This window comes from Notechis scutatus, chromosome 3 (assembly GCF_049901735.1).
Source record: "Notechis scutatus isolate UNSWTSFEM ecotype Mainland chromosome 3, rNotScu1.2, whole genome shotgun sequence".
In the NCBI taxonomy this organism is placed as follows: Eukaryota; Metazoa; Chordata; class Lepidosauria; order Squamata; family Elapidae; genus Notechis; species Notechis scutatus.
This window is the reverse complement of record NC_142011.1, coordinates 126,273,824-126,298,798: the sequence shown is the minus strand read 5'-3', so window position 1 is coordinate 126,298,798 and position 24,975 is coordinate 126,273,824. Positions and strand designations below refer to the sequence as shown.

Below are 24,975 nucleotides of genomic sequence, written 5' to 3'. Positions count from 1 at the left end.
TAAAAACATTCAATCATATTTTAACATAGTCAAACTAAATAATGTAGTCATTGTAGTTGTGCTTTTAAAGTTGTAGCAACGTTTTGGCAGAATCTCATCTGCCATCATCAGGCTTCTGTGTGTGTTCATCTGTGAGTCAGACTTTTACAGTGGTTCAGATTTAAATTTGGGGCTAGCCTATTGCTGTGCCAGAATGGTTTTTTCTTCATCCTGATTGGTTGGGAGTCTAGGTCTGTGTTTATTGGTCTTGGAGTTTGCTGTGTTCTGCTTGATTGGTGTTTCTAATATCTTCTGTCTGTTTTGTAGCTTTGTTGTTGTTGTTGTCTTGATTGGCTGGCAACATTGTGTTTCCTGTATTGGAGGCTTTTAGTGCACTTGGCTCCGAGTAAACAGACGGCTATCATTTATTAGGAAACTAGGTTTCATCTGGGTGCCTGGTTGGGGTGTGTTTGAGCTGGAGGTATCAGGGGGAGTCTGTTTGTGCCCAGGTGTTTGCCTGGCTTGTGGTGTGGAGATTTTTTTGTTTGAGAGTGCAGGCTTCCAGATAATTGAGTCTGGTGAAGTCATCTCTTCTATTCATGCTTTCAGGTCTTTCTTCCATCTCTATGGCTTCTCTGATAATTCTGTGGCTGGGGTTTTCTATAGTGGCTAGGGTTTTGGTGCCATTGAAGTCGATGCTATGATCTGTGGCTTTCATGTGTTGGACTAGTGAGGAAGTGTGTTCCAGCCTTTTTACTGCATTTTTGTGTTCATCTAGGTGGGTACTTATTCTTCTATTGGTCTGTCCAATGTATGTGGCAGGGCATGATGCATAGGGGACTTCATATATGCCTTGGTTTTCCAGGTCAATTTTATCTTTGGGGTTTCTTAGGATGGCTGCTATTTTTCTGTCTGTTTTGAAGGCGGTCTTAATGTGATGCCTGTGTAGTATCTAACTGATTTTGTCTGTAGTACCTCTTATGTAGGGCAGGACAGCTGTTCCATAGGTCTGTTCATCTTCTAGGTCTCCATTATGTCTCAGTGTGTTTTTGTGGATCAAGCCAGTGATTTTGCTTTTGTGGAAGCCGTTGGCTGTCAGTACTTTAGTCAGGGTGCATAGTTCAGTCTTTATGTGTGTCTTGTCTGCCAGGCGTTTGGTTCTGGCAAGTAGTGTTTTGGCCACAGAGTTTATCTGTGCTGGGTGGTGGTGGGATTGGACATTGAGATAGCAGTTGGTGTGTGTTTTCTTCTGGTATATGGTGTGTCCTAGTGTGCCATCTGTTTTTTTGTGGATTAGTACATCTAGGAATGGTAGTCGTTTGTTTGTTTCCGTTTCCATGGTGAATTTGATTTTGGGATGTGTACTGTTTAGGTGTGTTAGGAAATTGTTTAGGTTTTCTTTTCCATGGGGCCAAATAACAAATGTGTCATCGATGTATCTTAACCATAGTTTGGGTTTGTGGGTGGCATTGGCTAGGGCTCTGGATTCGAATTCTTCCATGAACAGGTTTGCAATGACGGGTGACAGTGGTGATCCCATAGGGGCTCCTTCAATTTGCTTGTATCTTTGTCCTTTGTATATGAAATATGTGTTGGTTAAGCAGTGTTCTGTTAGTTCCATGAGGTGTTTGGGTGGTTGGTATTTATTTTTGATGATTTTGAGAGTTTCTTTTATTGGGACTTGAGTGAATAGTAAAACCACGTCAAAGTTTACAAGCAGATCTTCTTGTTCCACGTGTAGATCTTTGATCATTTCCAAGAGGTGGTATGAGTATTGTATATGTGAAGCTGCTGCTTCAGCATGGGCTGTAGCGGCTGTGCTAGGTATTTGGCTAGCTTTTGTAGTGGTGCTCCTCTGGAGCTGACTATGGGTCTGAGAGCTATGCCTTCTTTGTGTATTTTTGGGAGGCCGTATAGTTTGGGGCATCTGGAAGATTTTTCTCTTGGGATGTATCCAATTATATATATATCCAATTAAAACAGCATCAAAATTAATCTTTTCAAATCAAAATCACCAATAAGAATTGACTGACATCTATGGAACATACTGAAGTAAGCAAGTTGTAATCAACCAGGATAAGAGTTTGATATGAGTCATTTTTGAGTAATCTTTTTTAATATTCTTCTGAAAAACAAGTTCAAATATTTGATGTCTTTTACTGTGTCTCTTTTACACACAAAAGAACAGCTGCTGAAATCGTGACCAACTTCATAGTTACTGCTGTCTTAATAATTTTAGTACATTTTGTTTCTTCTCAGAGATTCTTTATAGGCATCTTGAACGTGTTAATTCACCTCCATTATATTAACAAAGATGTGCAAAGATTCTTCTTACTCAAATCTAATGTTAGATCTATATGCAGAATTAGTACATAGACTCTGTGGATCTAAATACCTAATTCTAGCAGAAAGTTTATTTTTAAAAGGAGAGAATGATGGTGACATTTGAATTTAACGGCTCTGCTCAACTGTCAGGCCTGAAGATTCTTATCCTACATTCTACTAAGGAATAAAAATAGCTATATTAAATATGTATGCCACTCAACTCTCAACAACTCTGGGCACCTTACAACAAACAATATTTCTGATTTAATTGGATTCTAACTCATAAACTCTTGTCCGAATAAAATATTCTTTTGTTGTTTTTTTTTTTAAACTTTTACATAGAGCCAGCTATTATTTTTGTGCAGTGTTTCCTTAGACCTTCAAAACCATGGCTCAAATGATACACTACAAAATCAACCTTTTTAATCAGAAATCTCTATTTAAAAGTAGGCTCCTCTGAACTGAACTTCAGTTCCTATTGACTTCATGGATGACATATCCAAGACATTTTCTTGACAAAATATTGACAAGATTTGTCACTGCCTTCTTATGGATTTTTAAAAATTCTCTAGTACAAATGAAAATTGAGAGATTCCCTAGTGGTTTCTCATCCATAAACTAACCAGTTTGGGTCTGTTTATCTTTTTTTTTTTTTTTTAGATCAGTCAGGTTTGGTGAGATGCTATCGCATCTTATAAAAATCATTGAAAATGTTTTTTTTAAATAACTAAAGGACTGTAGGTAGTTAAAATAAAGGTTTTTTAAAATAAAACCAAACCAATGTGACAATAGCTGATAAATCCTTTTTCTGCCTACTTTCTGCAGCTTTGAGACCTAGCTAAGATGCAGTCCTTCTGCTCTCATTTTCAGCTGCCCAAATCACTTCTTCTCATAGTAGATACTTACCTGGCTAAATCACACTAGAGGGAGCCATCTCATGACAGGTGTTTACCCGGCTGAATCACCCAATGGGTACCAGATGTTGTATCGGGAGGGGTACTGCTTCAGACTGTCTGCTCATGCCAGAAGTCATAGCAGCAGTGAGAAGGTAACCGAGTTCTCTGACAGTTAGGTGGATTGACAGGTGGAAAAGAATGTTCACTTGTAACAGCTCCTCATTCTTGCATAACTGTCCTAATCTTACAAGGACCATCCATAGCAAGCTAGTTGTGTAGATTAAACTGGGCTGCAAAAGGCAAGCTCGTGAATGATATGCAGTTGTGCTGACAGCAGGCGCTGCAGACTTGTGGCAATTATCTGTAATATTACAGCGTGGGTAGATAGGAAGGATAAAACCCCAGGCAGGTATGACTTGACAGGGAAATATGGACCCTATCAAGTCATGCCAGGACGTAGGCATCACTTCAGGTTGTGTGCCTGAGATAAGCTGCACTCATACTGTATAAATTGTTTGCAAAACACCATTTGCCATAGAACAAAGTCTAAGAAACATGAATTTTACAGCATCATATGAGATATTGAGGCCCTGTACAATATGAATATTTCTAATAAAAAGTAGTATTTAATAAAGTGAACCTCCAGATATTATTACAATAAATAATACAGTTTTCCAACATATCAGCTATAGATTATTGCATTAATTAGTGTATAGAGCTAGGGATATGCATCAAACAGGAAATCTGCTTTGAACTTGAAACAAGCCATCTTATTTCCAGAAAAGTTTTACTTCTATAGTTTATTTTGCCAAGCATTTCAAACGTTGTCTTATCTGGTCATTTTAATAACTTTGTATTAAATGAGTAGCCAGACAATATAGTATCTTTGGGGTTTCCTAATTTCTTCAGTTTTCTACTCCAATTAATTAACATTTTGACATGGTGTTTTGAGAAACCACAGCTTCCTACTCATTTTCTTCAGTTACCTTCCTACATCCTCTTTTCCTGTAGTATTTCTCAAACAATGTTGTTTTCATATTTATGCTTTGAGTGTTAATATTTATCAGCAAGAAAGGCAGGAAAGAAAAGTTACATTGCATTACATGATGCTACTTTAACCTCGTCAGGCCTAACACCAATGCTTTGTTTGTATGTCTGTTCTTTCTAAGCTGCCAAGTAATAGGTGTATTCTTGTCATGAAGGGCTAAGACAATTGAAAATTATTTTTCCGCTTCCAAACAAGACTCTCTCTTCTTTTCTTATTCTGTAATCTTTCCATTTTTCATTCCTCATTTTCCTGCTCTTTCTTCATTTAAAAGCAAGTAGTTGTTCCCAGTCTAAGTCATTCAGCACACATGTATAAAACTCTACTGGAAAACTATGTAGAAGAGCAGCTGCAGTTGTACGCTATTCCTATCACTTTGACCAAAAGCTGTTTTTCAGAAGAGTACTTGATACTGAGCATAAAAAGCCAAAAATTATGCATAATAAAATATGGGAGAAATGTACATTGGAACTGTCACCATTACCTTCAAGAAGGCCTCCTTTTGTTCAAGATGTTTGCTAATCATTGGAGTCACATGGTCTGTTTCAGAGTTGGGGCCCAGTTTATCAGCACCTCCACACCAGTCTTCTTCTCGCTTGTATTCTTGCTCCAAACTTTCCAGCACACTGCATACCTATCAGCCAACAGGTTCAGAAGTGATGTGGGATAAATGATCTTTTCTAAACAACCAATGATTACAACTTGGTTTGTCAGCTTCTTTAAAAATCACAAGCATTTGATCAGCACTTCATATTTGATATATTCAACCTATCCAATTCATGGTATGCATAAATAAGCATATTGAAGTAATAGAATCTCAGAGAGAAAGGAGGGATAATTAGTTCATTTTCAATTGTTATAAAGATTGGAAGTCACTTCTTTAATTTTTTTCTTTACTTGTATTGTCTCTTACAGTTTTTCTTTCATCCTTTTCCTAACTTTTTAAATATATGCTTTCATGTTTACCTTTTATTCGTATCAAAATCTTCATAATATTATATTTTTAAAAAGAATTAACCCCAATTAATACATATTATTACATAACATTACATTGTTGGGCTTGGCTAAGATCAGTTAGGCTCTGCTACTTGCTGAGACCATACTCTGGTTGCCAAAGTATGGAAGTAAAGCAAATGTTTGTCAACTAACCCACTCAGTCATCTAGCAAAGAAAGACTGCTGGCCCATTGTTTTACCAGGAGTATAAGGTAAATGTAAAGGTTCCCCTTGCACATAGGTGCTAGTCATTTCCAGCTCTAGGGGGTGGTGCTCATCTCAGTTAAAAAGCCGAAGAGCCAGCGCTGTCCAAAGACGTTTCCGTGGTCATGTGGCCGGCATGACTAAATGCTGAAGGCACACAGAACGTTACCTTCCCACCAAAGTGGTCCCTATTTTTCTACTTGCTTTTGAACTGCTAGGTTGGCAGAAGCTGGGACAAGTAACGGGAGCTCACTCTGTTATGCAGTGCTAGGGATTCAAACCGCCGAACTGCTGACCTTTCTGATCGATAAGTTCAGCGTCTTAGCCACTGAGCCACCATGTCCCTGAATATATTAAGGCTTATATGGTTACAGAAGTAGTGAAGCTGGATCTGGCATTTTTGCATGCAAAACAATACAGTTAGCTTTCCCTTTTCCCTGGCCATCCCAGTTATCAATTAATGTCCAACTGGGTGCTTATATATTGTTTGGCTAATGGACCCTCAGCTCCTTTCCAGCTCTGCATTCCGATGAGTGGCCTTGGGCTGGCATGGTTTCTCACATGTTGAGCCAGCACTTCTTGGTTTCTATTCCCACCGTAATTTTTCCCTATGTTCCAATCCTCTCTTCAACCTGACATCAATGGGGAGGTGCGAGCAAGGGTGAATGCAGCCTGAACGAGTTGGCGAGAACTCACCGGTGTGTTATGTGACAGACAAATGCCAACCTATCTTAAATCTAAGATTTGCAAGACAACCATCTGCCCTGTTGCACTGTATAATACCGGGCAGAAACAACAGGGATTGAAAGCTATCTCTATGCCATGGAAATGCAAATGCTCCACTAGATATCAGGCATCTCCCTTCTTGACCACATCACAAATGACACCACTCGACAAAATTTTGGTGTGGCACCAATTATAGAGAAGATGAGAGAAGGTTGACTCTGCTGGTAAGGACATGTCCAGAGAGCAGCACCTTCCACCATGGCCAAGACTGCCTACCAACTAGAGGTCAATGGCCGGCAATCTCATGGGTGTCCAAAACAGAAATGGCAAGACATCATCAACAAAGATATGCAAGCTGCGGGCCTGTGCCCTGTAGATGCAGCTGACCATGCAAAGTAGTGTTCAATGATCTGAAAAGCAGACCCTGCACCTATGGGAATATGAAGAAGATTCCAATCCCCTCTTCCTTCCTCCGTTGCTAATGTCAGGCTGTTAGCTTGTAATGCTTGGCTAGCAGAATGTCAGCCATGACACTGTGTAAGAAACTTTTATAATAGTTTAACTGGTTTAAACTGTTGTATTACTGGGGTAAACAAATATCTACACAAACCTACCTGCTCTGATGTTTTGTAAAAAGCCACGGAGGCATTCACAAGCTTGAGCCGATCTTCCATCTTGAGCATTAGCTGCTGCCAATGGGAGGCCACCTTCTCAGCACAATCCCTGATCATGTCCATGTCATAATGATTAGCTTGCAACATTGCTTCAGCTTTCTGCTGTACTTGGAGGGCACTCTGGTGAGTTTTCTGATGAAACGTAAAATACACCATTAAGTTCATGAATGTACAATAGTATTACTATAAACCTATTTAAAACTATAAACCTATTTTAATAAAATTCTGCCTTTCTTTTGCTGTATCCTCATCATGGGCAAAGATTAAAAAATTGAGATAGACAGTCAGAGATATAGCATTCTCTACAGATTTACTGGATGGATACATTTCAACACATTCCCCAATGACATGGGATGACCAATGTATGCTCCTTTGTCTTTATTTAGATTATAAGGTGGTGTGTGTGTGTGTGTGTGTTTGTTTGTGTAAGATCACATGAGCTAATTATACTTTATTACAAAGTTACATGGCTGTCTACAGCCAGAGAAGCCAGGGAAAAGTCCCTTCTGTACCTCTTTTTCTTCCCATGAAGAAAAAGTCTATGCCACCTTTTATCTGACTGGCAGCATTTCTTCCCACCTCTCAAGGTCTTTCTCACATACCATTGCCCACATATAGAGAATCCAATGGAGAGGAAGTTTCACAGAATAAATATGATTTCCTGCTCTTCATTCCCATAAGTCCCTCAACCCAAGACAGGGATGAAGAGTTATGGAGCTTGTAGAGACAGAACCAAGACAGATCTTATTCCTGATGAGATTAGAATTCCTGTTACTTGTATCAAGGAGCATGAACACCCAACCCTGATTTCAGAACATAGTTGAATTGCTTGGTCACTGTTTTATGGGATGGTCCAATTCACATCAATTTGCAAGCATGGCAGCACTACCAGCTTCTTGCTGAAGAGGCACTGGTGCTTTTGCTTTCATATTAGTCCTATTTCCATGATATAGGATTCAGCCAGGCATACTATATGTTACCATGGCAACACAGACTTGGGCAATACATCATAAATGAAATTATAACATAGAAATATCCAATAGTACAGAAGTGAAGATAATTTTAACCTCAATATTAGCCTAGCGCAGTTGATCATTAGTGTCCTTGTGAACTAATTGGAAGACATTGCTCCCTAGTTGCGCCATCCAACTTGATATTTTTCTGCCCTCACTGACAGAAACTAACTCTTTTGCATTTCAAGCAGACATAGCTGGAGAGGAAAAAGCAGAGGCCCCTGTATCTAATGATTTCAAATCCCATTTCTCATATTTGGTGAGAAAAGATAATGTACACTTTGTAGCAAGTATGTGCAAATGTAACAAAACAATTTATTTACATGTGACTATGCCCTAGCAGCTGGATAGATGATTGATGGCTATTGCTCCATATGCAGAAAATGCAGGCCGTGGCAGATTTATGAAAAATCAATCACACGGGATAATTTTGCCTCTGGACCAGCTGCTCATGTGGGACTCAAGAATCTGTTTAGACAGAATCTGGCACATTAAGGTGGTGCACCTAGCAATATATTAAATATAAATAAATATATACATTTAAGTCAATATTTCAAAAGTTGCCTTTACACAGTCTCCCAGACTACAAAATGAAATTTAATAAGAAAAAAAAAACCCTTTTACCTCTATTGCATGCTGGAACTGCTCATGTTCACGCTGCAGCTGTTCAGCCTCCTGTAGTGAACTAGCTGTAATTAGGCCAGCATTTAACATGGACTCTCCATTTCGGATCCACCCCAATACCTAAAACAAAATACAAGATAGTAATAATACAGAAGCTTCTCTTCTATATTTGAGCAGCACAATCAATCTTACAATTAATATTATTCATTTTCTATTGGTAAACAGTCCCAGTGACAGGGGGATACCATTTAAAACAATCAACAAATAAAAATGTGCTGTATTTTTTTAAGAAGCTCTAAAGATGGCAGATATGTTTTATATTGGATGGGGACTGGTGAGGAATTATTTTAATGTTCATCTCTTTTGGTAACTTTTCTAAAATTCGGAACACCGGGCTGACTAGATGGTACTATTGCACCTTCCAACCTATATCTTGAAACCTGCCCGACCATTACGTTTGATGTTTGTTAATCAGGATTCTGAAGCCTTCTTTGTGGAGAAGTAACAATGATTAGATGTTAGGAACATCTGACATGATTAAATGTTCTGAGTATCAGGAAGGGTAAAACAAATTCAAATAAGGGAATGAAAAGACTTGGCTAGGTTAGTCAAGTTTTCACCTGACAGAAGAGAACATCTGGAATTATGTGCAAATGCTATAGAAATTATCATTTTGTAATAACAGTTACAATTCTTTTCATTTTTACCAAATAAATCCAGGATTAGAAAATAAGCCATCATCTTATAATTTATTTTCTACATTAGATCAAAATGGCATTACATATTTTTTATTGGAACAAAATACCAATTGTAGATATGTGTTTAGAAGAGATTCATTAAAAACAAGTAAGTTGGCAGACCCCCATGGTGCAGACATTTGTCCATCTTCATGCCCTAAAATGTCTTTTCTGTTGACTATACTGAAGATATTCATAATTCAAAAGAAGATGCAACTGCAACAGGGTTAAACAAATTCACCCTGTTTATCAGATATTGAGCTCAGAGAAAAGCATTAGAATATAAATGTTCAAACATTTGCATTTCAGTGCTGTGCACTTACTAAAATAGCAATAGCAGTCTCAACACATTCTTATCATTCCTATTTTAGTTCTGTTAAGTGTTTTTTACGTGTCAGAGTTCAAGGGCAGCCTATCTGGCAGAGAAACTGAATAAACCATGCACTGAATGGCACATAAAAAGTAATACAGCAAACACAATTTATTCTACTATATCTGATCAAACACCTGCTGAGCTATGAAGACTCTTCTACCTTAGAATGAAAATACTAACATGTCTTCCTTCTTTGGTTAAAAATAAAATGGCATATATGGAATAAGCTTACTTGCAGCAGAATATGAAATAATGAGAAATAAAATTCTAGAATTCTGATCATTGACAATGTAAGACTGACATCAATGGTCTTATTCTTAAACAAAAGATTATAGGTGTTTACTTACTAATGTGTGTGTGTGTGTGTGTGTGTGTGTGTGTGTGTGTGTGTGTGTGTGTATTTGAAAGAAAGAAAAAAACTTTCATCCCAGATGGTTATTATCATGCTTTCCTTACTTTATAATTTAACAATATAATCTTTAACATTTATAGCAAGATACAAACTTTATTCTGATGATTATAATGTATTGATGGTTCATTAGTTTAACCACAATCTGTAGCTAAGGATTTGCTTTAAGTACCTAAAGTCATGCCTCCACCTGTCAGAATCCTGGAACAAGACTTACAAGAAGCTTTTTGGATGAGAAATGAAATGTCTTCAAAGAAAAACAAGAAAGTCCAGTTGCCTCCTGAAAAAGCACTTTTAGGACAACCATGACGTGGATGACTGAGAATCTCCATAGACATTTAGCTATGCACATTGGGATGAACACCCTTTGAACAGTGCGGTAGTATGTACTGATTTCTAGAAAAATTGCAGACTACAGGAACCATTTGCGGTTCTGTCTGAGATGCAAACAATACAAACTCATCCCCAACAGCCTACACCTGTCTCCAACAGTGAAGGGACATAGGGCCGAAAACATCCTACAGCCAAGAAGGCTCCACATACATTTGCAATACTCAGGTGACCCTGAGGACATAGTGGCCACAACAACTCTGTAAAACTCTGTAAAAAGAATGCAAATGGCCAGCTGTCTGCAAGGAATATACTGTAAATCCTTCCATTCCCCACTATCCAGTCAGAGCTGAAGAAGCTTGTTGGATAAGAAGTGAAATGTCTTCAAAGAAAAACAAGAAAGTCCAACTGCCTCCTGAAAAAGTACCTTTGGGATAACAATGACCTGGATGACTGAGAATCTCCATAGACATTAAGACTAACAAGTTATTAATTACCCCACAGATTCAGGTTTTAAACCAAGCAAAAAGTAGAACTCCATATCTCCTCTGCCTTTCCATCTCTCTGCAAGGACTTCTCTGCAGGAACAGAAATGGAGGGAGATTTGACTTGCTTCTACCCTTTTCCTGGTGACTGCAACTCTACTTGAAACATCTTATGGACATCTTTCTCTCTCTCTCTTTTTGCCTTCCTTAGAGCATTTCACTTATCCATAGGTAATGTTCAGTTGTGTTAACGTTATATGCCAACCTATTCAATTAACAGTATGGCTTAATGATAAAAATAGACGTTGAACCATGGCAGATTCATATCACTGCATAGATACAACAATGGAGCCTCGCTACATTTCTCCTTTTGGATTGTACCATTTATCCTTTACAGATATATGCGGTTTGTTTCTTCAAAAAACTGGAATTTGGGAAATGGAAACAAAGAGAAATTGGCTGACCGTTCAAGGTAATTTCGGTGGGAATTCAAATGAACTGTTAGACATGCCTGTCAATTCTGCTAACAGATTAATATGATTGCATAAAAAATGATTCGGGTTGACTACAAATCCGTTTTATGCCAATGGATGGGCATGGAATAGAAAGATTAAGAACTACACTTGTCTTATACCTGTTTGACTTCAGCCTGCAGATGGCGTAGCTGCACACATTGTTCCAAATGTTTCCGATGTTGTTCTGCTGCCAGGTCCAGCTCCTGCTGTTTCTCATGGAGGAATTCCAACAAGTCTTGCACTCGAGTTGCCATGTCCACATCTCTGTCACAGAGCAGTTCAACACCTATAACCACACCCATAAGTTATACCTTCCCATGTGGTATACTTTACTAAAACTCACATACATGATCTATTAAATGCATGCAATTAAAAAGTTTTTACAATTGCAAAATTAAAATCAGTTGTGTTGTCCTATTAAAGGAAACACAACTGATTTTAATTTTGCAATTGTAAAAGCTTTTTAACTGCATACATATAAACTTCTCAACCAGTCCACCCATTCATTATCTATGTGTAGATGGGCCTACAAATGAGTGGGGTTTTTTTGTAAATTTTATTTGAGTTTTCACAAAGAGAAAAAAAAAATACAAATAAAACATCTTTTTTGAAAGCAGCATAATCCCGGGTTACATTTCTTCGTACAGACACAAATTCAGGTGCATGCTCATTTTTATATTCTATTCCATATCTTATTACTATTTTACATTTTCTGCATAGCTTCTCCCCTCTTTTAATTTTCTCAATTTTATTTTAATTATCTCATCTCTATTCAGATCATTGTATTTATATTTATTGTCTGTCCTGTTTCAATTATCTATTATCTTTTCTCATTAAACAAAATTTCTCATGTAGTTACTGATTGGAGTATGACGCCTTTATATCTTTTCCCTAAAGTTGTAACATTCAATATAATACATAACTTCCATTCGGATTCTGCTTGGTACATTCTTAAAATACACACTGTATTCTTAAAAAAAGAAAAAAATTATAAATGCATATAATTAAAACAACATTCCATTCCAATTCAATTCTATCATTAATATTAATATTCATTAAAGTCTTAACATCTTTAACATTACTTTTCAATTAAATATCATACTTCTATGGGAACAATTATAAGCTTTCCATAGTTAATTCCCCCCCACTTATATTTTATAAAACATTAACTAATTAAAATGTTCCCGTTCCTTCCTAATTCAATTTTCTCATTTATTTTATTTCACTTATTTTATTCACAAACATTTCACTAAATTATACTAACTATTTTATCCCTCATTTTAATCATACGTTGTTTCCAATTTTCTAAAGTTATTTCAATTACTAATATAACAATACAATCTTCTGTACCTTTACAGAATCCCTTTTTCAGTTAGATTTTCACCCATTATCTCTAAATAGGTCCTATTTCTCTATATCTTGCTCCGGTCCTTTGTAACTTCTTTTCCTTTCCTTCTTCCCTCTCTTCTTTTCTCTCCCCTTTTTACTCCCTTGTCTCTCTACCTCTATTTCTCTCTTCTGTATTCCTCTTTTCTGTTGCTTTCCAGTATTATACTTATTTTTTGAATTATTTTTCTTTTCTTTGGTTGTTTTTTTAAGTCTTAAATTCTCCATTCTCTTTCCCCGCTTTCCTTTTCTTCCCCACATAGAATTACTTGTTCATTAAAGATGGCTTCTTCTTTGTCCCAGTCTTCTTGTTTTGCAGTCTTTTCTTGTTGTTTCTCATAGTTCCAAATCTCCATTTCTAAGAATTGAAAAACGAAGCCAAAAGAACCCTTCCCTTCTTGTGCATCTTCTTTGTACTTTTTAAGTTCCATTTTCAATTCATCCAGAAGTGGTGCCATTGTATAAATTTTTAAACAACCACCCGATTGATTTTAGTCATTCAAATATAATAACCAAAAATCCAAAGATCACCAAATAATCCAAATACACGCAAGCTGTTTCTTTTTTGCTCTTTTTTTCACTTTCTCTTCCTGGGGTTACTATTTAGTTGCAAAGTTTCAGTTAAAATGTATCTTTTAGAAGTCTTGTTGAAGTTTTATTTTAGATTCTTTTTAATTCCAGGCAGTCTCCTCCCTCTTCCAGATCCTGCCCTTATTCTTTTTCTCTCCCTTCCTGCTTATGAAAAAGGGAGTTTTTAATGTCCAGAAATTTTTATTATCCCTTTGGCATTTTGTTTTATTTTCAGCTTAATTGCCTATTGATGTCAAAGCGGATTTTTCTGATTTCTTATTTAAGTCTCTTAGTTGTCAGTATAGGGAAGGAGAGAGAAGGGGGAAAAAAAGCCAAACCTTTCCCTTTTCACTTTCCTTCGCTGATTCCGACTCTTCTTTGGGAGCAATGTTATTTTTTGTAAGTTTAAATTCCAGGGTACCTTGGTTGTTGCTTTTACAATTTAACCCGGTCAGCCAAAACTTTCACTTCTTATCTTCCTTCTGCACATTCTTTTCCGGTCGAGTTCTTCTTTGTGGTGGCCATTTCTGACCACCGCTGCAACCGCCTTCGGGAAAGGGGTTTGAAGGGCTTCGGCGACAGACAGAAATCCGCGATCGTGCGCGGTTTCTGTCTGGGCTCGCCGCTGGAGCACACCGAGCCGGCTGGTTTCGGGGCTAAGCCACCTCGTAGAGGTGATGAAGAGGGGGGAGACCGCCAGCAGGGTCGAGGAGAGCCGCATCTCTCCTCAGCGGGCCTACAAATGAGTGTTAAAGCAGTCACCCTCAACCAATTATTGTTAATTTACTACCCCAATAATTCACAGTCTTTGTCATGGTGGACGGAAATTCTGAGTAAGTTACATTCCAATTCATTTGGAGAGCACTGGATTAGGTGAGTTTGATAAGGGCGGGTTTTAGCCCATATGCTATAAGATGTCTGTATATCCCTTTGGGATGAGGTGGTAAAGAGAAGATTTTTTTAAACAAAAAAAAAACAGATTCATCAGAGCCCCAAAAACAGTTCTGTTCCTTCGAATAGCAGCAAAATCATGTTGTGCTTGTTGCCATCAAAACTAGGAAGGGTTGAAATAGGAAACTGAACCTAAGTTTACCTTTAAGGTGGCATACTCTTTTAACATGGCAAATTCCCATATACCACAGTACTGTCTTATGTCTAAGGATATTTTAACCTATGTAGTAAGGCTGTATTACTATTATCCTTCTCATTATTTTCTACTACCTTCTCCTACTGTCATCTTATGATTATAGTACTTTGTTGTTTTTATGTACACAGAGAACTTAATGCACCAGAGACAAATTCCTTGTGTCCAATCACACTTGGCCAATATTCTATTCTGTTCTGTTCCTATTCCAACTCAAAATAGCAAATTCATCAACTACATAGCAAAATTGATTAACTTGTTGATTTTCAAAAAACAAACCCCACCTAACACCCCCACCCCACCCCAGTTAAGAATAGTTTATACATTATAGTTGCTCAGAAGAGATATACAATGCAAGTCTAAATTTTAATGCATTTTATCAACACTCATTTTTTTCCTCTTGGTTTGTGGCTTGGCTATACTTTACATTACAATCCGATAATATCAGAATCTTTTGTTTTGCAGTTTTCAGTCACTGTGTAATTGGCATTCCATTACAAATAATGTTGTATAAAGCAAACTTCAGTATTTTAAAAACCTAAAGGTTTATTCATATTATTATAGGTGTTTCAATATATCTCCAATATAATATACAGTGATATGAGTATGAGCACTGGATACTCTTCTATAATATAAGTTTGCAGAATCTGAAGCAGATTTGGCAAGGCAGAGTTAACTTTTTTGTTATTTATGTAAGATAACATGGATGAAACTGAAACATGATTATATAGCTGTTTATTTTAAAAACTGAAATATTTATTAATTTTCAGTAAAATATATTTTATACTAACCTTAATAAAACACCTTTTCCCTTCCAAAAGCAAAATACCTGACATATTCTATTTCTTTCAGGAGTACAATAAGATTAAAAATAAATGATTCTCATGAAGTCAGCCTAGGTAATCTCAATAAATCCATTAACCTGGTTGAAGTGGGGCAAACCCATCTTACCAGAAGCCTGAACTTCATTGACATACTGTAGAAGATCTTGTCCTTGGTGGATGACATCAAAAGTCAGGTTATTCATGGTTAGTGCTTTGTCTGCATGGTGCTGAAGTCTTTGTTCAGCTATTGTAAGATCCTCAGTGTCAAAATCATTCATTTGTTGAGATAGTTCATCATTCCAAGAATCTAAGTCTGAAATGATCTAATGAGAAGAGAATAACATTCATAAATTAGCAACAATAAGTTCTGAAATTTCAAAAGGAAGAGAAAGAGTCTTAGAAAAGACTGAATATTTGGTAAAATATATGTGGACTCTCCATGAAAAAGCTTTATCTTCATATACCATGATGACTAAGAGAGAAATGACCAGTAGGTGACATTGTACTCTGTCATAGAGTTTGCATTCCCATGCTTGCAGACGTCTTGGAAGATAATGGAAACTGTAGCCTGGGAGACCATTATTATCCCAAACAGTCAGTAACAAAATTTCTCTGGTAGAATTTTATGTATATTTTGTTTCATGAGGATTCGGTTATTGTGAATTGAGCTAATGGCTCATCGAGAAGCTTCTAGATCTTTAATATATAGCATAATACTTAGGAACAAGAAGAACTCAAAAATTTCAAGATGTGAACTCAAAATAAACCACAAGCAGGTTGTTGTTACTAAAAATAAAATAACTTTTCTTTAAAACTGGTATTTAGGAGGAAACTGACAATTCAAAACATACACTGAAGTTTTCTTGAGACAGAATTGTTATATGGCTTTAAAAAGAGGACAAACATTAAGAACCTAACAAGACAAAAGTATAGTAGCCATCATAGTTACATTTATATCAGCATAGAATGAAACAATTCATATTACTTTAACCATAATGAAGTTTGTTTTTGGTTTAGCATGTAATGCAAACATCATTTTGAATTTTTTAAACCATGATTTTTTTTGACTTACTCAATAAATTATGGTTAAAATAACTATGCTTAGCATGAGGTTGAGGTCCAGAGGCTGTATTTTATGCTTAATATACAAATAAATGTTAGTAATTTGAAAGCAAGGCAGGTTAATGAATGGCTAATATTAAAAATGAAAAGGGTTACTTCTGCAAGCTGTGAAATAACAATTATGCAATAGTCATTTCTGGATATGAAAATGTATGTGAACATTTTTTCTCAAGCAATCCTTTTCACAAATGAAGGCAAATCTTTTACAAGCTTCACTAAAGAAAATAAATTTGCACCCAATTCTTGAAAGAACAGAAAGGATACATGAAAATTGCACCACAATTAAGGGTTTATTCATTAATTTCATACTCTAGGCGAGAGACTTTTGATGAGGACATGGCAAAATAGATGTCCTTGAAGTTTGAGTGAGACAGTATTCTAGCATACATTGGTGGCTGAAGGGAAGATCCTAGCCAGTTAATTCTCTCCAGAGAATTAACAGACTGTGAGATCACCCACATGTACTCTGAACAGCTGCTCCTCATGAGTAGACTGTAGAAACCAAGGTTTTTTTTACAGTCAGCCGGAGAGTTGAATGATTTCCATTAAGCTCACAATCCTAAAGTAGACTATATGGACATAAAGCTCAACTGAGAGTCTTTTCTTAATCACTTTTGGATTGTTTCAAAGGTGCTTGTTTTCTTCAAAAGGCAACTGGACTGTTTTTTCCTTGAGGAGGAAGAAGAAAACATTTTGCTTCTTATCCAAGAAGCTCCATCAGTTCTAATGGGAACGGAAGGACAAATAGCAACAATTGGCACTGGATGGTAGGGGGATGGAAGGATAGGTTCTGATAGGATTGGGGTGGTGGTGGAAGGATTGTATTTCTTTGCAATCATCTAGTCATTAGCACTCTCTCTGAGAGCTGTTGTGGCCACTTGGGGGGAGCTGCCTCAGGATCACCTGAATCAAGAGTGCAATTAGTTTTGGAATCTTCTTGGAACTGCTGCAAGGGCTGCATTGTAACCTGGAGATAGCTGGTATTTTATTCCATTTTATTTCATTCTGTTGAGGGAAGGCTGTTCAATTCTAACACAGATGGACTTTTTTACCCCTCTTTCAGACCAGTGATCCTCTCTATCCAAAATGTGGACTTTTGTAGGCTGTAAAATGTAAAAGGTACATTTTTGTAAAATGTAGAGAGGATAAAATAGATATTATCTTTGATAACTCTTAACGGACCTAAGCTGACTACCGAATGATGTGCTCTTAAAAAAAAATTGTTTATACTATAGATAAGAGATGAGATATGGGAAGAAAATACTTTATTTCTGTATTTTGGGAGAAGGTGATATGTTATTAAAAGTTGTTTATACTTGTTCTGATGAAAGGGATATTTACTTCTTTACATATTTCTTTTCTTTTTCTTTATTCTTACTTTTCAACATTAAAAAATTATTAAAAACAATCATGTTCTAGACCTACTGCATGGCAACTAGCTATTGGAGGAAGGAGGATAGACCTGGTTATGTAACTGATGAATTTTTCAAATGAATTTTATGGAAAAGAATAGTGTGTGTGATTTGGGATATCCTATTCTAACATAAACTCTTCTGTTTAAATCTGCAAGCTGGTTTGGGAAGTTTTTATAAGAACACTATTAATGTGTTTGTATTAAAAGCAAAGAATATTAATATTTATTGAGATATCTAAAATTAAATATAAGAAAAAAACAGACGCTACACAAAACTTAGAAGGCAATCTACAGGGAAGATGTGTACTATATATATTTTTTACTACAACAGGTACAACTATTTATTCCAACAGCATCTTCATTATTTACCTTAGCCAAATGAAACAGGCAAACTTTTTTTTCGGGGGATGGGGGGTCAAAACTATTTACATTATTACCTGGAAGCACACTGACTTATTCCTGTTGTGGTGTGTCAGCAGCCTGTGGAGATGGCAGCAGAGTCAGACAGTGGGAAGGAACATGGTCAAGTCCAGGAGTCTGGGGAGGACTTGAACGAGGGTCCTGAGTCCGATACAGAGATGGGGCCAGGGCCATCTGGGAGTTATGTGCTGACTCTGTAGCCTCCAAAATCTGACAGCAGCGAGGCGAGGAACAAAGGGAGCCTGTTCCCAGTGTGCGCATGTGCAGAGTTGCCAGAAGGCAAGAACAGTTAAGACAGAAGGGGCGACTCGAGAGTAAGGCTTGGAGGTGATTGGCCCCTCCCATAAGACATAAAGGAGGAGCAAAGGGACAGGAACCTTTGCAGGAAGCAACGTTGTTCATTCTGTTTGGATTAAACCTTGAAGCTCTGTGTGGACTTTGTATTCCGTTTGGCTTTTTACAGTTGATTTGGCACTTTAGTTGTTGGCAGCAATTCAAAGGAGATAAAGGTGGGTGCTTATCTCAAGAGACTGTTTGGGACTCATTATGGGCGTAATTCCCAGCGTTGAAACAAAAAGAAAGTTGTTTGGACTAAGCGTATGTTTAATTACAGTCTCAGGAAGCCTTGGTCAGAACAATTCCCTTTGGGAGATTTAAAGAAGAAAAACGGGAAAAACCAATAGCATCAACATTTTCTTTTTAAAGGGAAGCTCCTATTTTCACACCAGCCCAAATCCTTAGTGAGAAAAAGGAAGTGTTAAATACAGTGCAATATGGACTGCAGACTCACATCAATGGCGTCTCTCTCAAAGATCCGCAACTGCAAAAAGAGCTCCAGCTTTATTTTGCGCTCCTGGAAAAGCTCCTCCATCTGGGATTGGGCCTCATCCAGCTGCTGAAGGACTGTCTCAATGTGATTGATGGAGCTGTTATGAGGCGTCTTGTTGCTTGAGATGGCCGAATCCCTATACAACACAGAGAACAGCCATATAGAAACAGAACCTGAAATATAAGCATGTGCATAGAGGCCAATCTCTTCAATCTTTGGCGACACATGTCCAAAATCATGTTCTTTCATCAACATATTGCTTTGAGCTAGCAATATTGGCTACACAAACTGCCTTATAATTAACGATTAACTAAGCTGCATTTTTTTCTTGACCAAGAATTAGGCTGCAATTATAGGTTGCAAGGAACATAGTTCCAACTAGACCAACTAGACCGCCTTCCTTTCTGTAGAGTGTAATAACTCTATGCTATGGCATTTTCCTTGACCCTTCCAGCAATGAGAGGGAAACGGGGCAGAGAAACTCTTAGCCTGAAAAGTGCAGTAGGTTCTGGAAGGAAAAGAAGAGGACTTGATGCAAAGTTGACATTTCCACAGAAGGCCATACCCTCCTACCTCAGCTGCTGTATTAGATCCTCGCCTTCCTTGATAACATTCACAGTAACTTGCAGAGTGGTCTGCTGCTGCTGGCCAAACCTTTTGATCAGCTCCTGCACAGCCTCCACCGATTCAGCATAGACATCATCCAGCAATTCCTTCTGCAGCTCTTCCAGCCATGTCCAGAGCTGCAGGACAGAAAATACAATTATGAAAGAAAACTGACTGTTAGATTAGGTTCTTCTCTCTTTCAGCTCCTTCTTTTAATCATACTTGCAAGAAAACTGGTTATGATATGCAAAGTTTAATTGCTCAGGATTCGTATGATTCTGCCAAAGTTTGTGTAATGCTCTAGTTACATCTCAGCTCCTATTTCCCCCATGTGCATCATAAGGATGACAAACTTGGCCTTACCTTGCAGTGTTGTTACACTATTTCATAACTCTGCCCTATGTCTTCATGTTGGGAGGCATGTATCCCTAGTTTTGCTGACATCAAAACCAACTTGCAAGCTTCCTAAAGGTAGGTCAAGGTAGGAAACAAGATGATAGACTGCATGTACCTTTGAACTTCTCCTTGCAGGGCCCTTCTTAACTTGTAGCTAAAGAAATAGTAGATACAGGATTGTCTGCATTTTCTAAGGCTTTAAATAAATATGCATCGCTATTTAATTATATTAAACTTACACTGCTGAACACTAAAGTCTCTTTATGATCTGCAGTAAGTTTAAACTAGAGATTCAGAATGTTAATAAAAAAATAAACAATTAAAACTTGTTTTCAAAAAGGTCTGTTTTTAGATCTTTATGAATGCCAAGAAAAAAAAATAAGGCCATAACTCAGCAATAGACGTTTCAAAGAATAAGGGGAGGAAGTTACATTCAGAGTCCATCTTGAAGACTCTGCGAGACAAGCCCTTGGCAATTGCAGATAAACTTCCTCAGATGATTTCTAAATTGAATACACATACATATACATATACATATACATATACATATATATATATATATATAAAAAACAATGAACTAAGGCAGCTGACTCCTGAATTTTGAACCAAATAAGACTGCTAGACTACACACAAAAGAGCCCACTGTACATGTTCTAGCAGTTAAACTGAAAAGGTTACTTGTTTCTGTATCACAGATTTAAGTTAATTATAGGCTTCAGTTGGTTTATCAATTGTAGAAGAGAGAAGAGACCTGCTAACATCAGCTCAGAGACCATCTCGGTCAGCAGCAGGAACTACATGAACAGAATACCAATACTGTTCCAGCTACTTCCCTGAGCCCTGTCTACATTTTATAAGCCATTACATGACATCTGGCAAAGAAACAGCAAAAAAAAAACTTCTTACTGCTGAATGAGTTAATACTACAACATATAGTTCTGAATCAATATCTGAATTTTTAATTCAGGACAGAAGCCCCTCGTGCTGCTTGGTTGCTAGAAAACAGCAGCTCCCAGAGAGTTAGAATACCGAGTGCAATTACCATTAAACAGAAAATAGTAGAAAGCAATTCTCTGTGTTATCTCTCTAACACAAATGCATACAAATCAATCAATCGGTCAATCAATCCAGGTTTTAAGAATCAATTCTTTCTAAAATGACTTAAGCCTATAAAACAAAACAGGCCCATGATTTATAATCCTTAAGCTAATTGTCAATAATTCTACAAGCTTAGGTAGAGTTTTTCTCACTGAAAGCAGATAGTTTTCCTTTCAGCAACGGTACCAGTTTTACATTAACCTAAATCATTATTCTGCACTGTGATTAGTATAATAGGCTGGCTAAGAGCTAGTGAACTGGAACTCCATCCAAGCAAAGTGGAACTTGCTAGTTTGTCTGGTTTGCCAAGTGAAAATGTATTTATTTTGTTCTAATTGGCACTGCATTCACCCTGAAGGGTCAAATATGCTTTTTACTCATGGTCTTTGATGTATAATTGTCACTTGAAATGTAAATGGCTTTGGTGGCCAGGAGTATGTTTTATCAGTTCAGGCTGATATAATAACTACAACATTTTCTATATCAGGGAAAATCTGTTACTATATTACCCATAATTCAAAGATCAGGTAATAATATATATACACATATACATATACACATATACACATATACATGTACACACACACACACATCTGTTTTCTGAGTTTTTCGCGGGTATTTGTATGTGGATCTTTGGTTAACCGGGTTTTCTCCCGCGTAAAATTGGAAGTTTCTAGGCGACGTTTTGATGAAGTCTCATTCATCATCTTCAGGCTTGTGTCTTCGGCTTTGTGCTTCTCAGAGTAATGTGAGCTTGCAGCTGCTTCTTCCTTTTAACTGCTAGTGGGGGTGTGAGTTGATTGGGTGGGGGCTTGGCTGTGTTCTGATTGGCTGGGGGGGGTGTTTTCATTGGTTGGGGGTTTGGCTGTGTTCTGATTGGTTGGGGGTGTGTTCTGTTCTGGTGGGGGCTTGGTTGTGCTCAGGTTAGTCCTAGTTGCTGGGGGATTTGAGCTGGTGAGCTGTGATCCTGTTGTTTGGCTTCGCGTTTGTGGTCGTGCCACATCTTCATGGTGGGTGTCAGTTCGCTTCATGTATGGGTCGGAGGGGTTTGAAGCGGGTAGTGATGCAGCTGCGGTACGGCTTCTGGTCCATGGTCGTGTCTCATCTTCTGTGTGGGTGTGAGTCTGCTTTCTACATGGAAGTGTGGTGGTAGCATCTTGTGTGGCCCTCGTGGGTGTGGGTCTGGTGTCACTCTTCATGTTAGGTACTCGTTTATTAATGAGGGCGGGTTTCCAAATGGCTGGTAGGCAGGAGGTATCATCTCATTTATTCATGCTGTGTGGGCATTTTTCTATCTCTATGGCTTATCTGATTATTCTGTTATTGAAGTGTTTGGTTTTGGCGATAGTTCTGATATTTTTAAAGTCAATCTCATGTCCTGTGGCTTTGAGGTGTTGGATCAGGGAAGAGGTCGGTTCTTCTTTTTTGATTGAGTTCTTGTGTTCTTCAATGCGTGCACTTATTCTTCTGTTGGTTTGTCCTATGTATGCGGTGGGGCAGGCGGTGCAAGGGAGTATACGAAGACACAAGCCTGAAGATGATGAATGAGACTTCATTGAAATGTCGCCTAGATACTTCCAATTTTACGTGGGAGAAAACCCGAATAATCAAAGATCCATATATATATAAAATATAATACCATTTTTCAGGTAGTATTACATAAAGGGGCATGATGGCTTAGCAGTTAAAGATGCTGAGCTTGTCAGCTGGAAAGCTGACAGTCCAGGTTTGAAAACCAAGCACTATGCAACGGGATGAGCTCCCGTTCCTTGCCCCAGCTCCTGTCAACCTAGCAGTTTGAAAGCATGCAAATGTGAGTAGATACCACTTTGATGGGAAGATAATGTTCTGTGCACCTCAGCATATAGTTAGGCTGGCCACATGACCGCACAAGTGTCTTTGGGTGCTGCTGGCTCTCTATGATAATGGGAGATGAGCACTGCCCCTTAGAGTCAGACATGACCAGATAGGACAATGATGGCTAACCTTTTCTGGACTGAGTGCCCAAAGCACGCGCATGCACCCGAATCCCCAAAATACAATGCGCCCCCTGCTCAACCCCATCACATGTGTCCTGCACATGCACAGCAGAGACCCGAAGGCCAGCTGGAGGCGTGCACACATGCACGTCAGAGCTGAACTGGGGCAAAGGCTCATGTGCCATCAGAGACGGGGCTGTGTGCCACCTCTGCCACGTGTGCCATAGGGGATAGGAGAAATCTTTACCTTTATACCACCTTATTCTGGCAATTAAATCACAGGAATGGGATGCACGTAAGGCATACTTTGAAAAGTGCTCAGCCACTTCCATTAATTTAAAATAAAGTTGTAGGGTTACCCCTGGGAACTTCCATAGTTTAGTGACTGGAATAATTTTCTCTGCTGGGTTGCTCTTGTTTATCCTAGGTAGCACTCTACTGATGATCGTACTTGAATCTGGAATTACAGTCATAAGTTATGGCAGTCATTAAGTTGTTAATTATGTTACTTTGCATGATTTTATGACCTTTTTTTAAGTGAATGTCATGATCCTTATGCAAATGCAAGTAGTTGTTAAATGAACTAATTTGAGAGAATGGGTACTTTTTGCTTGAAACTGAAAATAAATGCAAGTTTCCAGCAAAAAAGACAAACATTGTACTGACATGCCCATGGGATGCTACAAACAGCCAAAAATGCAGGCTGTCATGCAAAGTGAGAATAAGTGACTGCGGGGAGGGGGGGGGAGCCATCACAACTTCAAAACTGGGCTGTTAGTAGCTCTGGGGAAAGCTCTATTGTAAGTTTGAATAGTTGCTAAGCAACCAGTCATAAGTTGAGGACTACCTTTATGTAAATTCCAGAGATAGCAGCCTATTTGTTTTAGTCCTTATATTCCTGGCTTTAGAAATAATTTTAAAATCTTTTTTTTAATGTTGTATTTTAATTCTTATAGACTCTGAATTATTGTATATCTTATCTTGTGTTCAAATTACCCGATGAATGTTTTGAATTGGATAGAATAATTATTTTAATAAATATAATGTTGTAGGATCATTAAGAAATTTTAGAGAATAAAACGCTTTATCTTAGAGCATCCCATATCTATGTGTCTTTTGCATCGTTTATTCAGCATCACAGCTTTAAATATAGCTTCCAGACAGCAGGCACACTATTGGTGCAAAACCATTAAGCAAAGTGTTTAGATTGCCCAACCAACTATGTGGGGAAATGCTCTCAAATGTACTTGTAACATATCAGTCACTTTCCTAGTTTATACCAAGCATCTATCTAGTCAAATCTTTGCCAATCTCTTATTTCAGGTAAAACTCTTCAACACATCAGCCTTCAAGCAATTTGGCCAATTGGGTATTTTTCTTGATTTTCAAGGGACCTTTCCCCCCGTTTTTAAAAAATAACTAGTTTACTAAGGATGATAAAGAGGCTTTGCAGTTTTGTCCGTTTATCATCCATCTTAGTGAAGTGTGGAATTATGAAATCATGGTTTAAAATAATATGTACACCCAGATGATCATATCCTCCATGTCACTGACTAAATCAACAACCTTTAACCATTACTGAACAGTAAAAAATGTGAATCAGTATCTGAGCCAGCCAAAACCAGATTCTCTGTCTTCCAGTTAGAAGCTGTAGGGTAATTGCATAACTATTCCAATTCTTGGTAGTAAATTATAATTATGGTGTTTGCCAGGAGCACTAAACAGAATGTCAGCTGAATTATACTTTGCAGTACATTTCTTCTGGCAACTTTTGCTCTGCTATTATTTGGAGCATTATTATTTTTACTTACATAAGCTTGATATATTATTTCTACAATGTCCAATGGCTAAAACAAG

The 24,975-nt window shown here is 37.7% G+C and overlaps 1 protein-coding gene across 1 annotated transcript in view; it reads right to left on the bottom strand.

Annotated features, from left to right (window-relative positions):
- Window positions 1-24,975, bottom strand: part of TRIO (trio Rho guanine nucleotide exchange factor) — a 267,208-nt gene that overhangs the window by 112,097 nt on the left and 130,136 nt on the right. The window contains exons 12-18 of the mRNA XM_026673423.2: window positions 19,613-19,782; window positions 19,001-19,175; window positions 15,382-15,577; window positions 11,450-11,616; window positions 8,482-8,601; window positions 6,785-6,976; window positions 4,730-4,879 (exon numbers count right to left, since the gene is read on the bottom strand). Coding sequence (XP_026529208.1) covers window positions 4,730-4,879; window positions 6,785-6,976; window positions 8,482-8,601; window positions 11,450-11,616; window positions 15,382-15,577; window positions 19,001-19,175; window positions 19,613-19,782 — 1,170 coding nt within the window. The remainder of the gene's footprint in view (window positions 1-4,729; window positions 4,880-6,784; window positions 6,977-8,481; window positions 8,602-11,449; window positions 11,617-15,381; window positions 15,578-19,000; window positions 19,176-19,612; window positions 19,783-24,975) is intronic.